The following is a 19,690-nucleotide window of genomic DNA, read 5'->3' on the forward strand; positions in this document are numbered from 1 at the left end:
GTTCAAGCCCCACGTTGGGCATAGAGCTTACTTAAAAAAAAACAAGACCCATCTATATGCTGCCTACAAGACTCGCTTCAGACCTAAAGACACATGTAGACTGAAAGTGAAGGAATGGAAAAAGACATTACATGCAAATGGAAATGGAAAGAAAGCTGGGTAGCAATACTTAGACAAAACAGACTTTAAAACAAAGACTATAATAACAGACAAAGAAGGGCATGACATAATGATAAAGAGATCAACCCAGCAAGAGAATATAGCAGTTACAAATATCTGTACACCCAACACAGGAGCACCCAAATATATAAAGCAAATAGTAACAGACCCGAAGGGAGAGATTGACAGCAATACAATAATAGGAGGGGACTTTAACCCCCACTTACATCAATGGACAGATCATCGAGACAGAAAATCAATAAGGAAACCACGGCCTTAAACAACACATCAGACCAAATGGACTTAATAGACATATAAGGAGCCAAGCAGCAGAATATACATTCTTTTCAAGTGCACATGGAACTTTCTCCAGGATAGATCACATGTTAGGTCACAAAACAAGTCTCAATAAATTTAAAAAGATTGAGATCCTATCAAGCATCTTTTCCAACAAACATCTGGTATGAAACTAGATATCAAGTACAAAAAAAAAATGGAAAAAAAAAAAAAACTCCGCAAACATGTGGAGGCTAAACAACATGCTACTATAAACAACCAATGGGTCAAAGAAGACATCAAAGAGGAAATTTAAAAATACCTTGAGAATAACAGGTGTTCGCAGGGATGTAGAGAAAAAGGAACCCTCACGTACTGTTGGTGGAAATGCAAACTGGTGCAGCCACTGTGAAAAACAGTATGGAGGTTCCTCAAAAGATTAAAAATAGAGCTACCATATGATCCAGGAATTCCACTACTGGGTATTTACCCCCCAAAACAAAAGACAATTCAAAAAGGTATATGCATCTCTATGTTTATTGGAGCATTATTTACAGTAGCCAAGATACGGCAGCAACCCAAGTGTCCATCCACAGATGAATGAAGATATATACATCACCACACAATGGAATATTAGTCATAAAAAAACGAAATCTTGCCATTTGTGACAACATGGATAGACCTGGAGGGTATTATGCTAAGTGAAGTACGTCAGACGAAGAAAGACAAATACTGTATGATTGCACGTATATGTTAAATCTAAAAGAGTTCCTTTGAGTAAGGACCAGACTTTCAAAGAGGGCAGCAGAGGTATATAGTTAAAGTACGATGGCTGAGTACTGTTTCTCAGGAAGAGGGTCTACGGGCCTAGCTGCTCCACTTACAGACTTTCAACAATGCACCCTGTTTTCAAACCCTCCCTGAATCCTGCCCCTCCAGACGTGTCTGGCCTCTCCAATTCCTAAACATTTCTGGACTTCTTGCTTTTTAACTCCTGGGATCATACTGCACATATAATTTTACACTCAGGTTTTTTTTTTTTTTAACTTAATGTTTCATTAAGCATATGTTCCTAAAATATCCCTACCAACTATCTTTAAGCCACTACACTGAGAAAGTTCTAGATTCCTACCAGAGTTAAAGCCAAGGTAGTCAACATGTGTAACCAAGTACTTACAGAACAGCAGGAAGGAAAAAAACCTGTATACAAAGTAACTTGTATCTTGAGACACCTACTCTCATGCTAGTGCATCTTGAATGATTTAGTTTTTTTTTTTTTTAAAGATTTTATTTTTAAGTAATCTCTACATTGAACATGGAGCTCAAACATACAATCCCGCAATCAGGAGTCGCATGTTCTATGGACTGAGCCAGTCAGGCAGGAGCTCCCATCTTGGATGATTTAATTACTAAATGTAGCAGTATGAGGCTGGGAAAAATTCAGGTCTCACCATGGGGACAATTTTAAGTAGCCTCTAGTATTACTTAGGTTATTGACCCACCTGCTGTAACAATGACCTGAATTAATGACGACTTAACAAGATAGTAGTTTATTTTTTTTCTCTCCTGACAGTCTGAGTGTTATATGACTCCATGTAGGATCCTTCTGTCTTGTTGCTTTGTTATTCCTAGGCTGTTTCCATTGTTCACGTGATTAAAGGTGGCTAACTACATTTTGGCCAGTGGGAAAGGGAAGGTATGATCCAGGGAGCATACTCCTTCCTTTTAAAGGCAATTTGCACCTGTCACTTCAGCTCACAGCTCATTATCCAGAAGTTGCTGGAAGACTGGAAAACAACTTAGCTTGGTGGACATGTTCTGTGCTGTATGAGAAGCTGAGGTCAAAAGACCTTCACAAAAAATAAAAAATAAAAATAAAATACTGAGTAAATACACAGGGGGGAAAAAGTGCTGGGTTCAAGTAGGGGACAACTAATGTTCTCTGCCATATTCTGAGTTTAGTAAACTCAAGGTTGTTGAATTTAGATTAACATTGCTGATGGTTAAGTTCTGATCTTTGTGGTAGGGCGTTCTTTTACTTGTTTATATTAAAATTACAATATATACAGAACTTAAAAATAAAGCTAAGTAAAAATCATAGTGACTTTCCCTACATAGACCTAAGAGAATAGGGAAAATTAAGCTCTTTTTATTCACTGGAATTCAGTAAAATCCTCCCCCTTTCTCCATTCTGGCCTGTGAAATCAAGCTCTTCAAGGCTTACTTTTGAAAGTAAGTTCATGCTAACTAATGAAATTCCAGAGCCAAGACTTAAAAATGTACACGTTTATAATGAACAACAACAAAAAAGATCAAAATAGAGAAGGAGGTGCCATTCCACTCTGCACCCACAGAGGAGGAGATACGGTTCGGTTTCATAGAATTAGTTCAAAGAATCTGCTTTGATGAGGTCTTAAATTGAGAACATTCGTAAGAACATCAACCTTGTTTTCCTGTGCGAGAGGAAAACTTGTCTGAATATTCATAATCTCGCAACTTGTCTCTTCTCCGCTTTGGAAGTATAATTTTTAGAAAAAGCTCTTGCAAAACTCTTGGGACTTTTGAAATTGTTACTAAATACTGCAAAGATAACCTTCAAAAAGAGCTTGTAATTCTGATTGGTTGTCCTTCTGGATAGTTTGTTGCCGTGGTAATAATTCTGTAATTTACAAGTCTGAGTTCCTAAACACCCTAAAGACTTGTAACTTTGCTCTGTCAAATCAGAAGAGAATCATTGGCACAGTTCTCTTTTCCCATATGTAGAATGGAGAAAAATCCTATCACACTAGTTGATTTCTTATTTTAACAGAGCTTTGTGTCTAAATTCTTTTTTTATTTGAAAATTTAATATCTAGTATCTTTATCTTTAGGAATTCATGGAATTCTTCCCAAGTTATTTCACAGTGTTTCTCTTTTCCCACACAGACTGTCCTTCATCTGCCTGGGTTCAGTTTCAAGACAGTTGTTACATTTTTCTTAAAGAAGCCATCAAACTAGAAAGCATAGAGGACGTCAGAAATCAGTGTACTGACCATGGTAAGCTTATTCTTTTTTTTTCCCCACAGTCGTAAATGGTTTTAACTAATTCCTTCAAAAAATGGTTTTGTCATATCTCACTTTCACCTGGGTCCTTGTAATAAATGAACAATTTTTATTGTAGAATATACAAGCCACACAATGGAATTGGATATATATTTAACCTTTGAGTTGGAAGACAGCTGTTTAGACAATACTGTCCAAAGCTACATGACAGAAACTTAGCAACGGCAGTATCTTTTTAATGTGCATACTCTGTGCCGGGCCTTGTGCTTAGGTACGTCAGATATTTACCTGGGTTTAATTATCCTAACATACTTATCAGGTGGTTTATCATTAGCCTCCTTTTAGCAAGGGGAGAAATGAAGTTCAGTTATTTGTTCACAGTCATGTGGTCATAATTGGCAGAGCCGGAATTCAAACCAGGTTCGGATCTGATTTTAGGGCCATAGTTCTTAATCACTCTGTTGTTTTTCTGCCTTCGAGAGTACTGTTTCGGGTACGCAGTGTGGGCAGAAGTCAGACGGGACCATGAAGTGAAACTGGTAAAGAAATGTCTGTTGGAGAAAAGGGAGAAAAAGGCTGTTTGCTAGCAGATACACTCTGTGTTCTCTGGCAAATAGATTTACAACTTCACAGTGTGAAACATTTCAAATAAATATGTCGTTTTTTAAAAAATTTTCTGTATTTATGAGAGAGAGAGAACGTGCGCACACAAGCAGGGAGAGCGGGAGAAGCAGGTTCCCCGCGGAGCAGGGAGCCTGACGCGGGCTGATCCTGGGACCCGGGACCATGACCCGAGCTGAAGGCAGACGCTCAACCGACTGAGCCACCCAGGCGCCCCTAAAAATGTCGTTTTTAAAAAGGTGTGTCTGGGTGCTCTTTGTACATTTGGCTGTTTGGCCCAAAGTGCATCCTTGTTGTTAAGCCTCTAGTTGTGATTCTCATAAGTTCAAACTGAAACTAGGATGTGAAATAGCGTCTCTTTCAACTGAAATATCTATGATGGTGATATGACAGTCCTTGATTTTTTAGAAGTGCTTTTTATGACTGCATGAGATCTAAAATCTCTTGATCATTTTATTAAATTTTATCTTAGGCTTATTAATAACTCCAGAATTTAGAAATGCCCTTTACCTAAAAAAAACAAAAACAAAAACACAATTTCTGACAACCAACCAATATGACATTTTGGAAGAATATCAAATCATACTTATTATAGAAGGAATGAACGTTAAGCATAGAAGTTTTTAATCCCATTAAGTGCCATGTAGTACTCATATTGTTTCCCTTTGAGAAACTTATACATGCCAAATGGTGTTGCATATTGGTTCTTTGAAAACAAAACAAAATTTCCAACCTACCAGTATGGCTTCATTTTAAAGAAATTGAATAATAGGTATTTTTTTTAAAAAAAGATTTTATTTTTAAGTAATCTCTACACCTAACATGGGGCTTGGACTCGCAAGAGATCAAGAGCCATGTGATCTACCGACTGAGCCAGCCAGGTGCTGCGAATAATAGGAATTTTTTAGATGGGGTTTCCTTGTAACAATTTTCTATCTCTTTTTTGAAAAAAATCACTTATTTTACATATACCTAGGCATAGATTTCAATAACAGAAATTATATTGGAGGCTGAGAACCAAGAAGAGACATGTTCCTGTACTCGTATTAGTGTGTATGAACTACAAGGTCAGAGTTTACTGTCCGGCTTTAATACTTACCTTTAGCAGGTAAGCAACTGCTTAGAAAATAGAGGCATAATTAATACTTGTTGGCTGACTTCTACAATTCAAGTGTAGTGAGGGTTTTTTTTTTTTTTTTGTCCTTGCCATTTTTCTTTAGCCAACAAAAAACAAAATTGGAAACACCCAACAACTTTGTGACTTGATCCTGACTGCTTGTTTTGGAGTCCATTAACTCTACTTGTTCAAGCAGGGTAGCCATTTAGGAATTTTAAATTGTTATGTACAAATTTGCTTATAAAATTTATCTTCTGTCTAAAAAGATATATATCTCTTTTGCCCAGTTAAAATTTATAAATTCAGTTCATCTTACTGATATTAGATTTTTTAAGCTTTCTCATACATTTCTGTTAACCTTATCATTTATTTGATAATCCTCTATATTTGTTTCCACTCTGGAAATACCCAGTTCACTGATGAATTAGAAAATTAGCTAAAATTCATAATAATGCTGGTATTTATTTTTGGCTAGAGTAGTGTTTTCATTTAGAGTAGTAGGTGGACATGGATTCAGGGTTTTCTATGTGTGAAGAAGAAAAAGCATAGGAATACTAGAATATTTACATTTGGATTTATAAAATCTTCCCAGCTGTACAAAATCCTATCTTAAACCTGTCAGAGATTTAGAAAACAAGTGACTTGTTACCTTTTGGGCTGCAGAGAGCTATATTTAGAAATATTCCCAGGGCTTTGTGCTAATTTACTTGATATTGCTCTCTCATTATTCATAAAGAGGAAAATAATTGTGAGAAACTAAAATTTTTCTTATTTTGCAACATTTACCTTTAATTTATATGTTACCGTTATAATAGAAAAAATAAATATTTTCAGCCTTTCCTTTTTGTGATTTGTGAGCTGTGTCACTAGCTATAAAAAGAATTAAAGGGGCGCCTGGGTGGCTCAGTGGTTAAGCATCTGCCTTCAGCTCAGGTCATGGTCCCAGGGTCCTGGGATCGAGCCCCACATAGGGCTCCCTGCTCCATGGGAAACCTTCTTCTCCCTCTCCACTCCCCCCTGCTTTAAAAAAAAAATTAAAGACCCAGATTACATCTCAGCAGGTACTGTCACTGGTAATGCATTGTAAAAAAAATTTTCTTGAGCACATGCATTCTTCAGGGACTTATGAAGTCATTTGTTAAAGAAAATGAAAGTGTGTCTTATTTGCCTGACACAGTAATTTAAGTTTATACAGTATTTAATTAGATTACAGGGTTAAGAATCATTAAAGTTCCATTGGCTGTCACAAGGTCAAAGAAAAGGATGAAAACCTCATCTCTGAACACTTAAGCCTAAACTATGACGTAGTTAAATACTTCCCTTGAGAATTTTTCTGGAGTGGCACTTTGGTTACGTTTCATATGTGAATACAAGTATCAGGGTAAAACAGTTGAAAAGTCTGTGTGACTTTTTACAGACAAGCAGCTGGAAAGGATAAGAAAACCATCACAGAGTTTTTAAAAATGGAGATAGGACTCAGGGAACCTTGTGAATCCTAACTTTGGATTAAAGTATTATTAAGCATTTTAAAGGCCAGTCTTATTATTTTTTTTCTTTTAAAGATTTTTGGTAATTGCACAATTTATGCACGATCACTAAAAAATGAGAAAAACATGTGCAGATATTTTAAAAATAAAACAAAATCAGGGGCCCCTGGGTGGCTCAGTTGCTTGGGCATCTGACTCTTGATTTTGGCCCAGGCCATGATCTTGGGGCTGTGGGATCAAGCCTTGCATCAGGCTCCTCGCTCAGCGGGGAGTCTGCTGGAGATTCTCTCTCCCGCTCCCTCTGCCCCTTCCCACCGCACTCTCTCCCTCTAAAAGAAATGAATAAATCTTAAAAGTAAAATAAATCAAAATCACCCTAAATTGCACCACCCTAAGGAAATGTAATGACTGTTAACATTTTGGTAAATAGCCTAGGCTTTTCCCCCCAGGCAAATTTATAAAAAATACTTTTTTTTTTAATGTATAAGAAAAGGGATCGTGGTTGGCAAACTGCCCTGTAATCTGCATTTTCCCTTAAAAATGTCTGTGGCAGTAAAAATACAATGCATATTTCCTAATCAATGGCCATTAATCTGGTATATAGAAATTCCATAACTGATTTAATTAATCCTCTAATATTGGCTATTATTTTCAATCTTTCATTGTCATTATTTTCAATCTTTCATTGTCATGTGATAACCATTAATAACTGTGTTTATTTGAACACAGAGCCTATGATTGTTTTAGTGTAATTGTTAAGGATTGCTGGGTCAAATAATGTGTTTTTAGGGTTTTTGACACATCTTGCCAAATTGTTTCCAAAAAGGCTGTACGAATTTTTACTCCACCTAAACACTTATGAGTTCTTATTTTGTTATACCCAAGGCCAGCACTGTTTAATCTGTAAGCCTGAAAGTCTGCTTATTTTAATTTTCATTTCTTTATCAGTGAGATTGCATTTTTCACACATTTCTTGTGTTCCCTTTGCTTCTATGAGGGTGAATTATTTTTTTACAGTCTTGAAACTAAATTTTTTTTTCCTTTAAGGTGTTTGCTTCTTTATTTATAATGGAGCTTTAGTCTACCCAGTTTGTGATTTTTTTCTTTAATAATACAATATGCTTTGGGGGAGATTTTTTGGCCCTATAGTAATTTTCTTTCCCCTGTAGTTAAATTTCTTCTTTTGTACAAGCCCCTTTTAAAAGATGTAGAAGTGGTCACCTAATACAAATTTTTTTTTTTTTACCATATCAGTATGTAACAGGAGCTCTGTCTTTTCCATTTGTTAACTTATGAAAATCATTATCAACTTTAGCACAATGTCATAAATAGAGTAGCCTATGATTTAAGCCTCCTATAATTCTCAAAGTGTGGTCCCTGCATCAGCAGCAGCGGCATCTCCTGAAACCTGTTAGAAATGTAAATTCTCAGGCCCCATCTCACTCTGGCTGAATCTGAAACTCTGGATGTGGCCTAGCACTGTTTTAACAAGCCGTCCAGGTGATTCTGATGCTTGCTCAAGGTGGAGAACCCCTGAACTAAGACAATATTCTGACATTTTCCGGAGCCTTTGTTAAGTCAGGATGATTTTGGAAGCATGTAGTTTAAGAGTAGGCAAGGCTTCTTCCTCGTGTCTCCGTGTAGTTATATTAGTTGTAGTACAGAAAGTGGGATGTTTAATTTGCAAGAGAGATCTTTGTCTAGGTTACGAAGCAGGGTTAAAAGGGCTCTCGGAAAGGTCATGTCACTCCTGGCAGTTATGGGGTGCTTAGACTGTAAGGACGACAGCTAATGTATGTGACACACACAGATGGCTGCTGGTCTTGGCTCTGTAATTGTGCGAAAGAGCCCCAGGAAGGATCAACCATCTAGTGAGAGCGAGGGCCTCCTCGCTCAGTTTCCCAAAGCTGGCACTTTTCTAAGGACCACAAAGTTAGGGGAAGGTGCAGGGCTTTGGGCAACAGGCACAGGCAGACAGTTAAGGAGGCCGGTCAGATACCGTTGCTTGAGCTTCACAGGGTCTTGGGAGCTGTTCTGGCAGGTTTGCCCTCACGGTTTTTAGTTCTCCTGGGTGTGGTCAGAGCTTGGCCTCCCTATGGTAGTGCAGTGAGGACAGGAGAAACCATGAGGGCTAGAGGAAGAAGTCATGGGAAAGAGTGAAGTTGAGAGATGCAGAAAATGTGTTGATTGCTCAAGCCTCGCATGAGGTTTTGTTCCCTTGTCTGTAAATTACCGACTCTGTGAATGAAAGAGTATAAAATGGTTCTGCCCAATTTATCCCATTTTACTTTTCTCATGAGTATATTTTCAGAAATGTGCATATTCTCAAGCTGAATCTTAAAAAGGTGTAAAAGTGTAATGTTATTATAAGTATTATAATAATGCATAATTTTTATATACTTCATGTGATTTTCATTGATTCTGGAAACATGCTTTTTTTTTTTCCTACCTAAAAATAATTCCAGGAGCAGACATGGTAAGCATACATAATGAAGAAGAAAATGCTTTTATACTGGATACTTTGAAAAAGCAATGGAAAGGCCCAGATGATATCCTACTAGGCATGTTTTTTGACACAGATGGTAAGTAATAGTTACCCTTGTAGGAAATCACTTTTTTTAAATGGTAAAATTGATGACTTTGAGATTCTTCAGTTCTCTAGTTCAAGTTGGTGTTTCCTGTGGTGTCCGGGTATTGTTTGTTCAGCGTGCATTCTGTACCCAGTACATGACGTGTATAGTCTGACTGCAACTTTTCCCTGAGCAGCTCAGTGTGTTTCACACAGAAGAATCAAAGTTGATTCTTTTGTCTGGATTAAAATACGGTTCTAGGCTCAGTATTTTTCTAATATGGTAGGGTCATAAATATTAGTGTTTGTGTCAACAATAGGATAAAGGTAATTGAACTATCAGAGCAATATTATATATTTAGTGTCCCTGTAGAAAACAAAAGTACATACATAATTAATGAAATGAAACTAAGTTTACTATTAATATTTTAATTTTCTTGGCTATTTCCCCATGAAAATGTTATTATATTCTTTTCAAGAACTTTTTTTTTTTTTTTTTTTTTTTTTTTTAGAGGGAGAAAGGGGGAGAGAGAGGAGAGAGAGAGAATCCCCAGCAGGCTCCATCCCCAGTGCAGAGCCCAACACAGGTCTGGATCTCATAACCCTGAGATCATGACCTGAGCTGAAATCAAGAGTCAGATGCTTAACCAACTGAGCCACCCAGGCACCCCATCCATAGAACCTTCTTCAACCAATATCTTTTTTTGAAAAAAAGATTTTATTTGAGAGAAAGAGACAGAGGAAGAGTGAGAGCACAAGTCGGGTGCAGGGGTAGAGAGAGGGAGAGGCAGACTCTCTGTTGAGTAGGGAGCCCGATTTGGATCTCCATCCCAGGACCCCGAGATCATGACCCGAACCGAAGGCAGATGCTTAACTGACCGAGCCACCGAGGCACTCCTTGAACCAATACCTTTGATGTGCTTGTACACAAGATACATTCTTCCTAATTTAAATCCTACAAAGAAAAGTTTTGACCAGACATACCTTAGTAACTTCTGACCTTTAATCCTAGACCCTTTTCTATGGCTCTAACAGTTTAAAACTCATAACGATGAAAATATTCTTAACTGACAGATGCAAGTTTCAAGTGGCTTGATAAGTCAAATGTGACATTTGATAAGTGGACAGACCAAGAAGATGGTGAGGATCTAGTTGACACCTGTGCCTTTTTGCACACCAAGACAGGTGAATGGAAAAAAGGAAATTGTGAAATTTCTTCTATGGAAGGAACCCTTTGTAAAGCAGCTAGTAAGTATAACTGAAGACTTTTTTTCCATTCCTAGAGGGGTGGGGAAAGTAGGGCTGGTTTTAAAATAATTTTCTTTGGGACAGTTATGCCTCAATAAATTAGAGTGAGTAAGAAAGATTTCAGAACATATTAGGATGGTTTGCTGTCGAGTCTCTCAGAAGTCAAATGTAATTCTTCACATTTCAGAGGTAGGACCTAGATCATGTGAACCAGTCATACTTTTATCCTATCTTATACTTAAGAGCCTACAAGAAGTTAAAAATTTCTTCTGTTGTTTGATGGAACCCTCAGTTTCCTTCCATTTGATTTAACAGAAATGGTTAAGAATACTTTGACTTCCAGAATTCTAAAGTTTACTACAAAGAATTTGACCCTGTACAAGTACTAACATCCTTTGTTTAGACAAATGAAGAAAAACCGCATTGTAGTTTTTAATTTATCCTGGATTAAAGTGTAATTTTTCTTCTGACCTCTCAGAATGCTTTTCTTTTTTCCTTTTTCCCAAGGGGTGAGCTCTGAACCTGGCCCCTGCCCTTCTACACACCCACCACTCCCAGACTCCGACCATCCCCTCCTCATCAGAATGCTTTCTAATGAATATAATTATTGTGTCCCACAGTATTTTGATGTTATTGTTAAACATCAAAGTTTATTCTAAGTTTTAGAATTGTTTTCTCATTAAAAACACTTAAAATTTCAAAATATGATTTTGGGATGCCTGAGACACATTGGCCATTTCCGCATTTCGCCTTTTTAGGATTTACCCCCCTTCTACTTCTACTGTAAACTAAAGCTATTTTTCCCTTTACATTTTACTTTTTTTTTTTTTTTTGCCTCAGCAGCGTTCTTAACTATAGTTTATAGTGACTATATTAAGCTTCTCACAGTTTTATGGTAGAATTCAACTTCCAGTTTATTGGGTTTTTAAAAAGTTGGTTCTTTTCATGTATGAAGTCTCAGGGCACCATTATTATAAACCAAATTTTTAAACTGTGACTTTGAAACATCAGAAATCGTGAACAAATCCGTACCATTAAGATCACAGGTGCACACTTTAATTTTACTAGCTTTGTTTTCTATACTCTCCTGCCAAAATTCTGTTTTCTTCACCTCATCACTTTTTCTTGAGTTACCTAATCCTTTTCCACCAACCAAGCTAATGCATTACATTAGACCTCTATATCTTCTTTAAAAAAACAAACAAAAAAAACCTTTGTTCAAAATGGAAAACACAATTGACCAAGCAATAGAAATATGGATAATATTAAGCTATTAAATAAGGGGTTCATTTTTAACTATTCTGAAAGTGTTTAAAGGCAAACATAGAATGAAGCATACTTGAATTTTAATTTTAATTTTCTTTTTTATTTTAGTCCCATATGAAAAGAAATATTTATCAGGTAAGAGTCTTTTGTTAAAAATTTTTCCCACAAGTAATATTAAGATTCAAATGTTAAAATATTAAAGACCCCTTAAAAATTAATTGTATAATATAAAGTAGAACAACTTTTGTAAGAATTTAGAAAGGTCTCTTAGTTTAGTAATGACTTTACATTCTAAATATAACTGCAAGTTATGAATTTTTTATTTTATTTTTTTTAAAGATTTATTTATTCATGAGTGACAGAGAGAGAGAGAGAGAGAGAGAGGCAGAGGGAGAAGCAGGCTCCCAAGGAGCAGGGAGCCCGATGCAGGACTTGATCCCAGGACCCTGGGATCATGACCTGAGCTGAAGGCAGACGCTTAGCCATCTGAGCCACCCAGGCGCCCCAAATTACGAATTTTTTAAACACCAAAAACTATTTCCCATTGAATTCCATTGTTTTTGTAGGCACTCTGCAATCTTTTATTTAAAAAAATTTGACCTCATAGTTGTAATTCATGAAGCATCTGTCTTAAGGGTTTACTAAATCCATTTTTTTTAAAGAACAGGTAATATATTAACATGGCTCAGAAAGCAAAATTATAATAAGGCAAACCCTGAAAAGTCTGTCTCCCAACCTGCCCCCACCTACCCTATTCTACCTTTCTCCTTACTGCGCACCCATTCAGTTTTTTCTTTAAATGAATGTCTTATTTCTTTTAGCCAAAATAAGCAAACTGAGATGTAGGACTTATTTTGCCCCTTTTATTCACTAATATATTTTAGTGAATATATCTCTGTATCATTACCTATAGATTGAACTTCCTTCTTCTTTACAACTGAATACTCTTCCATTGTATGGATATGCAGTTATTTAACCAGCCCCAGATCCTTCTTAGCTTGTTTCCAAACATGTGCTATTACAGCGCTGCAATGAATCTGCCTTGCACAAATACATGTTATCTAAAGATTAGATTCCCTGTAAATGGGTTGAAAGTGGATACAGAGCTTGGATCGATATAGTAAGAGGAATTGCACCATTTTGCATTCCCAGAAACAAAGGGTTACAAAACTTGTGGATTTTTGCCAATTGGTTGTATAATTTTTAATCTATTTTTTTTTTTTTAGAGATCGTGTGTGCATGTGTGGGGCGGAAGGGGCAGAGGGAAGAGGGAGAGGTAGAGAATCTTAACAGGCTCCATGGTCAGCGTGGAGTCAGACACAGGGGTCCATCTGACAACTGAGATCATGACCTGAGCCAAAATCAAGAGTTGGACACTTAACCAAGCCACCCAGGCACCCCATTTAATCTCTTTGAGGTATAAGTTGCACAGATCTTAAGTGTATAGTTTGACGGTTGCCTCTGTAGACACCTGGCTAACTCTAGCTCTCAAATCAAGATACAGTACATTTCTGTTACATTAAAAATTTCCCTCATGCCCTTTCCCAATAAATGTAGCTCCTACCACCATCTATCCTAGTTAACCACTATTGAGTTCTATCGCCATAGTTTAGAGTTACTTGTTAACATAAATGTAATTCTACTGGCTTCTTTCAGTTTTTTTTTTTTAAGATTTTATTTATTTATTTGAGAGGGAGAGAATGAGAGACAGAGAGCACAAGAGGGAAGAGGGTCAGAGGGAGAAGCAGACTTCCCGCCGAGCAGGGAGCCCGATGCGGGACTCGATTCCGGGACTCCAGGATCATGACCTGAGCCGAAGGCAGTCGCTTAACCAACTGAGCCACCCAGGCGCCCTCTTTCAGTTTTTTTTTTAAGATTCACCCATGTTGGGTATATATTGTACCTATTTTAGTGTTGCATAGTATTTTATATCACAATTTGTCCAATCTCTAGTTATGTGTATGTGGATCATTTCTAGTTTGGTACTACTATGGTAAGAGCTGCTTGTGAACTTCTCATTTGGACCTGTTTTGTCACTCTCCTGGAGTACATTCCAAAGAGTAGAATTGCAAGGTCATAGGATAGCTAATACGTTTAGCTTTTATTAGAACCATCAAATAATTTTTCAGTGGTTGAACTGTTATATTCCTGCTGTCAGTGTCTGCAAGTTCTGTTCACTCTACACATCCATCCCATGAAAGTCAACCTGATTTTAGCCATTCAGATGTTATGTGTAGCAATCTGTCATTTTAATTTTCATTTCCCTGATGAATAATGTTAAGCACTTTAATACACTTATTAACCATTTCAATATGTTCTTTTGTGATACGCCTCTTCAGGTCTTTTGTCCTTATTTCTAATTGGATTGCCTTCCCGATTGGTAGTATTTTTTTTTTTTATTCTGGATATGAGTTGTCACATGTATCGTGGATATTTTTTCTCTCAGTTTAGGGCTTGCTAGAACCATGATGGAAGAGGAGGAAAGGAGTGTTTGAGAGTTCATGTAGATATTGGAGAATCATGTTCTCACTCTTCCATAGGAATAAATATAAAAAATAAAAATAAAAAATGGGCACCTGGGTGGCTCAGTCATTAAGCAGCTGCCTTCGGCTCAGGTCATGATCCCAGGGTCCTGGGATCCAGCCTCGCATTGAGCTCCCCGCTCTGCGGGAAGCCTGCTTCTCCCTCTCCCCCTGCTTGTGTTCCTTTGTCTCTCTCTGACAAATAAATAAAATCTTTAAAAAAATCAAAAAGAGCAAAGGGGCACCTGGCTGGCTCAGTTGGCAGATTATGTGGCTCTTGATCCTTAGGGTAAGTGAGTTCAAGCACGTTGGGTGTAGAGCTTACTTAAAAAAATAAATCAAGGCAGGCACCACTTCATAGCCATTAGGTTGGCTATGTACAAAAACAAAACAGAAAACAAGTGATGGCAAAGATGAGAAAGTGGAACACTTGTGCATTACTGGGTAAGAATGTAAAATGGTACAGACAACAGTATGGTAGCTTCTCAAAAACCTAAAAATAGAAATACCTATGATCCAGGAATTCCACTTCTGGGTATATACCCGAAATAAGTGAAAAGAGGTATCAGAGATGTGTACACTCACGTTCAGAGCAGCATTAGTCACAATAGCCACGGGTGAAGTTGCCAACCCAAGTGTCCATCGACAGATGAATGGATAAACAAAACATGGCTATGTAACATTTAGCCTTAAAAAAGGCAATTGACACATCCTGCAACATGCACAAACTTGGAAGAAATTAGTTGCTAAGTGAAATAAGCTGGTCACAAAAGGACGAATACGATTTCATTCCAATTATATGAAGTACCTGGAGTAGTCGACCTTATAGACACAAGGTAAAATGCTGGCTGATGGGAGGGGCGGGAAGAATGGGGCGTTATCGTTTAATATATACAGTGTCTCGGCTTTGAAAGATGAAGAGTTCTATGGATAAATGGTGACACAGCACAACAACGTGAATATACTTAATGCTATAGAACTGTCAACTTAAAAATGGTTAAGATGGTGCATTTTGTGTATTTGACATTAAAAAAACTGAATCAAGAAAAGCCGTGTAAGCATGTTATTTTAAGCATGGAGGCAAATGACAGAAGTTACCAGGAATGGAAATGCAGGATAAGCAGTAGAGCAGGAGGAGCACAGGATTTTTGTTACGTATCTTGTAGAACTATGAATTTTAAGCTATGCACATGTATACGGCGGGGGGTGGGGGGGAGAGGATATATGCAGACAGAAATGTGTAGAAAAGAGTTGGTAGGTCTAAGTGGTTCTCAAAACCCTATTAGGAATAGCTGAAAGATCTGGAAACATTTGATCCAGAGTGGACTCTGAATTCATTAAAAAATACGTATTTCATAAATGTTTAACTACAATGTGCCCCACTTTCTTGATACACATTTTTTTATCTGAGGGTCTCCAATAAGAATACAACCCACACCTTAACAAATTGTGACCACTACAAACTTTTTTTTTAGGACCAAAAAGGAGAGAATTCAGCTGTGGCCATTTACCCAACTCCTCCTGTGTTATTTTTTTAAAGAAGCCTGTCAATATTTTAAAAATATCAATGGCTCTCTCTCACTTTAACAAGTAACTTTTGGCCAGATTTTCTTTGCTAATCTTTACATTTTATCATTTTAAAAGGCATAGCTTAAAGGAGGATATAAGTACATTCGAATAACCATAATGTAAAAATACATCTGTAAAGAGAAAATAATTTGAGATTTCTTGGACATACTTTTGGGTGCTACTAAATGTAATACAAATAACCTTCCCCCCAAAGCATTTACCTCCTCCTAACTCCTAAACTGAGTTAATTTCCCTGCACTTACTGAAAGATTACAAGGGTTTTGAATAGCCAAGAACTGTTAAGGTTGAACATAACTAAGGAATATACACAGATACTTGAAAAAAAAGAAAAAAAAGGGCGCCTGGGTGGCTCAGGTCATGATCTCAGGGTCCTGGGATGGAGCCCTTATCTCCTGCTCAGTAGGGAGTCTGCTTCTCCCTCTGCCCCTCCCTCAACTCACGCGCTCTCAAATAAAAAATCTTATTAAAAAAAAGGCGGGGGGAGGATACTCTTATTGCCATTCCTGTTTTCAGTGGAACAAATTTTAAATGCCAAACACCAGATGAACCAATAAGCCTCATTAATGTAAACAAACCTCTAAAGACAACTAGTTTTGAAAAGAGCAGCAAATATAAAGTAAAACCCAAGGGAGACAAATAGAACTGTAGTATACCCTGAGTGTAGGTGATTTCCATTTTAGGATCTCACAGTAGAGTGGCAAATTGTAAACCTTGGTTGAAATCTTGAATGACAGTTGTTCAAGCTAAGAAGCATAATAAATGTACAATTTTTTATTTTTATCAATGTGGGAAAATCCTTAAAATAGGCAAATATGTACATGATGAAACTGTATTTGTGCTCCCCCAAGTGCAATACCAGTAAGTGATTTCCATATACATATATTTTGTCTTTTCCTTTTCAGATAACCACATTTTAATATCAGCTTTGGTGATTGCTAGCACAGTAATTTTGACAGTTTTGGGAGCAATCGTTTGGTTCCTGTACAAAAGAAACTCGGATTCTGGTTTCACCACAGTTTTTTCTACTGCACCCCAATCACCTTATAACGACGACTGTGTTTTGGTAGTTGCAGAAGAAAACGAGTATGCTGTTCAATTTGACTAAGATTTTGGAAATCTCAGATTAAGGCATCAAATACTTTGACGGTGATTCCTGTGCAGGATTTTAATGTAAAACTTGGCAATGAAAATTAGTTTTTATGGTTTATTTCCTTATTCCAGTAACATTCATTATTCTCATGTAATCACTGTGACAAAAATTGATCTTTAGGTTCTCATAAGAACTTATAAAAAAGAAATAATCATAGATATAATTTAGTACTTTTAACCACTTCCCTAAATGCACCCTTCACTTGAAACAGTTTAAGTAAAGCCCAAAGTAGTAAAGCAGATAAAAATAAAAACCCAGTCTACTGCTCTATCTTCCTTCCCATTTAACTGAACCACTGTGGGTTATAGGTGAATTAAAAAACAAAACAAAACAAAACTCTACCTACCACTGTAGTTTTACAATCACCAGGTCTTTACCAGTTTCTATGGGAAATAAAAGACTGTTAAATAGATCCACATGCTATTTACTATGGCAGATGATTCCTCTAATACATTTTATCTTCCTTTTTGAGTTAGATGTAGAAAATATTGTAGATTTTAAGGAGCCCATATTCCACATAATTTTACAATTTCATTACTTTTAGAACATCACTTTGGAGAAATAGTATTTAGCACTGATCACAAATGGTTAGAACTTCAGGAAAATTTCATACATTTTTTGCAACAGGAAGATTACAGCTATACCAGGAAGGTGTGGAGGTGGCTGGCAGCAAGACTAACACTTGTACCACAGAGCCCCTTTAAGGATTCTTCTCCTACTGCCAGATCTGTTCCTATCTAAGGTATCTTATGCTCTCCAACTGCTGACAAACTAGCCATTCAATGACATGAAAACTATGTAAGCAAAAACTCTAGAAAAACACTACATACTACCATAGTGGTGATGCTCAAAGTTTTCAGTAAATGTACATTTTAAGACAAAGGTGAAAATCATTTTGGGAGTAAAAAATGAAAATGAAAGCTCAGAAGCAAGAGTGGTTTTCCTTACCCTTTACAGCTTAAAGAATATGCAGAGTTCACATAAAATTAGATTTACTCTATTTAGAAACTTGGAAGCTCAAAGAAGTCCTCTCTCTCCCTAACCCACATGCCATCAGTTATGGGGAATACTTAAGGGAAGATACACTATCTCTCATGCTTGACCAATGGCAACAAAGTCCACACTGGCACTATGAATAACATCCTTCATCACAATTGATGGCACTCTTGTTTACTGACACAGGAAAAACCATGAAGTGATGACAGGACTATACAGTGTGGCTATGTGGTACTAAACGAGCAGATGTTACACTAGCTGTAGTACACAAAAGAATTATAATCTGTAAGAGCTTTAAACTTCTGAGATCTTGGATATTGTCTATTTTATTACTGACAAGCTATTATGAGTGGTACAAATAGTAAACAGACTGGAATTCCTTTTTTTATTCAAGTTCTACCAGTCCTTTAAGAACTAGAAGTGATCTTAACTCTTCCTTAAACTTTTCTCTAATAGTCAAATTTCTACAATGTCCAATATAGTAGCCACACGCTACATGTGGCTATTTAAATAAATTAAAATTAAATATAACTTTACGTTCAGTTCCCTAGTTGCATGAGGCACACTTCAAATGCTCAAAACACGTGTGGTTAGTAGCTACCATACTGGGCAAAACAAATTATAGAACATTTCCATTATCACAAAGTTTTGTCGGACAGTGCTGCTTTAAAATCTCCCTTTCTACTTAACTCCCATACAACTAATTTTCTTCTGTTCATTTTGGTAACTTCTACCCAGTGGTAGCTCTTCCAAAATGGCTGCTTTAACTTGATTTAATTTTCCACATTTGATTTCATCTTTCAAGTAAGTTCTTAGAGGTCCCTGGTAGTGAAGTAGTAAATCTTAATTTTCTTCATGTATCAAAACATGTGTAACCAGCCCTTGTATCTATTCGGTGATCCACAGCTAACTGGAACGTTCAAATCTGTATTTATTTTTAACATTAAGAATAACAAAGTTTTTGTTTACATTCAAAATGTATAAATTTCTTTTTTGAACATCTTGGTTCTAGCTAATAAGGACAATATAAATTCTTACGTTTGGCAAGTATCTAGAGAGAACAGTATTACAACTTCATTTTCCTAGGAATTTGCATTCTACAATTTGTAGTGAATAGCATATGGTCTCTATTTGTTTAAGGTTTAAAAGTAACAACCAGTAAAAAGACTTTCCTTATTCCCTCTAATTCATACTTACAGGATATTGGAAGCTTATACAATACTGAAATATGAAACAGTAAGTGGTACTAAGGCACTAATAAGAATACTATAAAGCTCAAGCCACTGTGTATCTGTCATTAAGCATTTCATATAACAAAACTATAAACTGCATGCCAATGAAATGTTTTCTATTTAAATTTTTAAATAAAAAGTTTTGTGGGTTAAGCACAAGATACTTAATTTTCATGCTGAGTTCTATTAAAAGTATCAATGTTTCAAACTCAAAGCATCCCTAAAGACCTGGACAATAGATACTGAAACTGGCATCCTTAAATTTTGTATTTTTTCTTTAATGCAAAGGTAACCTGTGAGTTGAGCAAATGTTTTAGTAACAGTTATATATTTTTATATGAAACAGTATTTTATTTAATAAAGTTCTTGGCTCTAAGGTTTGAAGTCTACTCTGAGCACCAATTTAAAAGGAAAC

The 19,690-nt window shown here is 36.6% G+C and overlaps 2 protein-coding genes across 3 annotated transcripts in view; one reads left to right on the plus strand and one right to left on the minus strand.

The window, feature by feature from the left end:
- Positions 1-19,651, plus strand: part of LOC114216503 (CD302 antigen) — a 131,429-nt gene extending 111,778 nt beyond the window's left edge. For both annotated transcript variants that reach the window (XM_028113100.2, XM_088021678.1), the window contains 5 exons: positions 3,361-3,471; positions 9,168-9,284; positions 10,346-10,519; positions 11,894-11,920; positions 16,800-19,651. In XM_028113100.2, coding sequence (XP_027968901.1) covers positions 3,361-3,471; positions 9,168-9,284; positions 10,346-10,519; positions 11,894-11,920; positions 16,800-17,002 — 632 coding nt within the window. In that variant the 3' untranslated portion in view covers positions 17,003-19,651. The remainder of the gene's footprint in view (positions 1-3,360; positions 3,472-9,167; positions 9,285-10,345; positions 10,520-11,893; positions 11,921-16,799) is intronic.
- MARCHF7 (membrane associated ring-CH-type finger 7) overlaps positions 951-19,690 on the minus strand; it is a 70,070-nt gene continuing 51,330 nt past the window's right edge. Inside the window, exon 12 of the mRNA XM_088021681.1 lies at positions 951-4,028. Coding sequence (XP_087877807.1) covers positions 3,927-4,028 — 102 coding nt within the window. The 3' untranslated portion in view covers positions 951-3,926. The remainder of the gene's footprint in view (positions 4,029-19,690) is intronic.

This window comes from Eumetopias jubatus, unplaced genomic scaffold (assembly GCF_037043125.1).
Source record: "Eumetopias jubatus isolate StellerSeaLion01/CBP00866 unplaced genomic scaffold, mEumJub1_p1.0 scaffold_3, whole genome shotgun sequence".
NCBI classification, from domain to species: domain Eukaryota; kingdom Metazoa; phylum Chordata; class Mammalia; order Carnivora; family Otariidae; genus Eumetopias; species Eumetopias jubatus.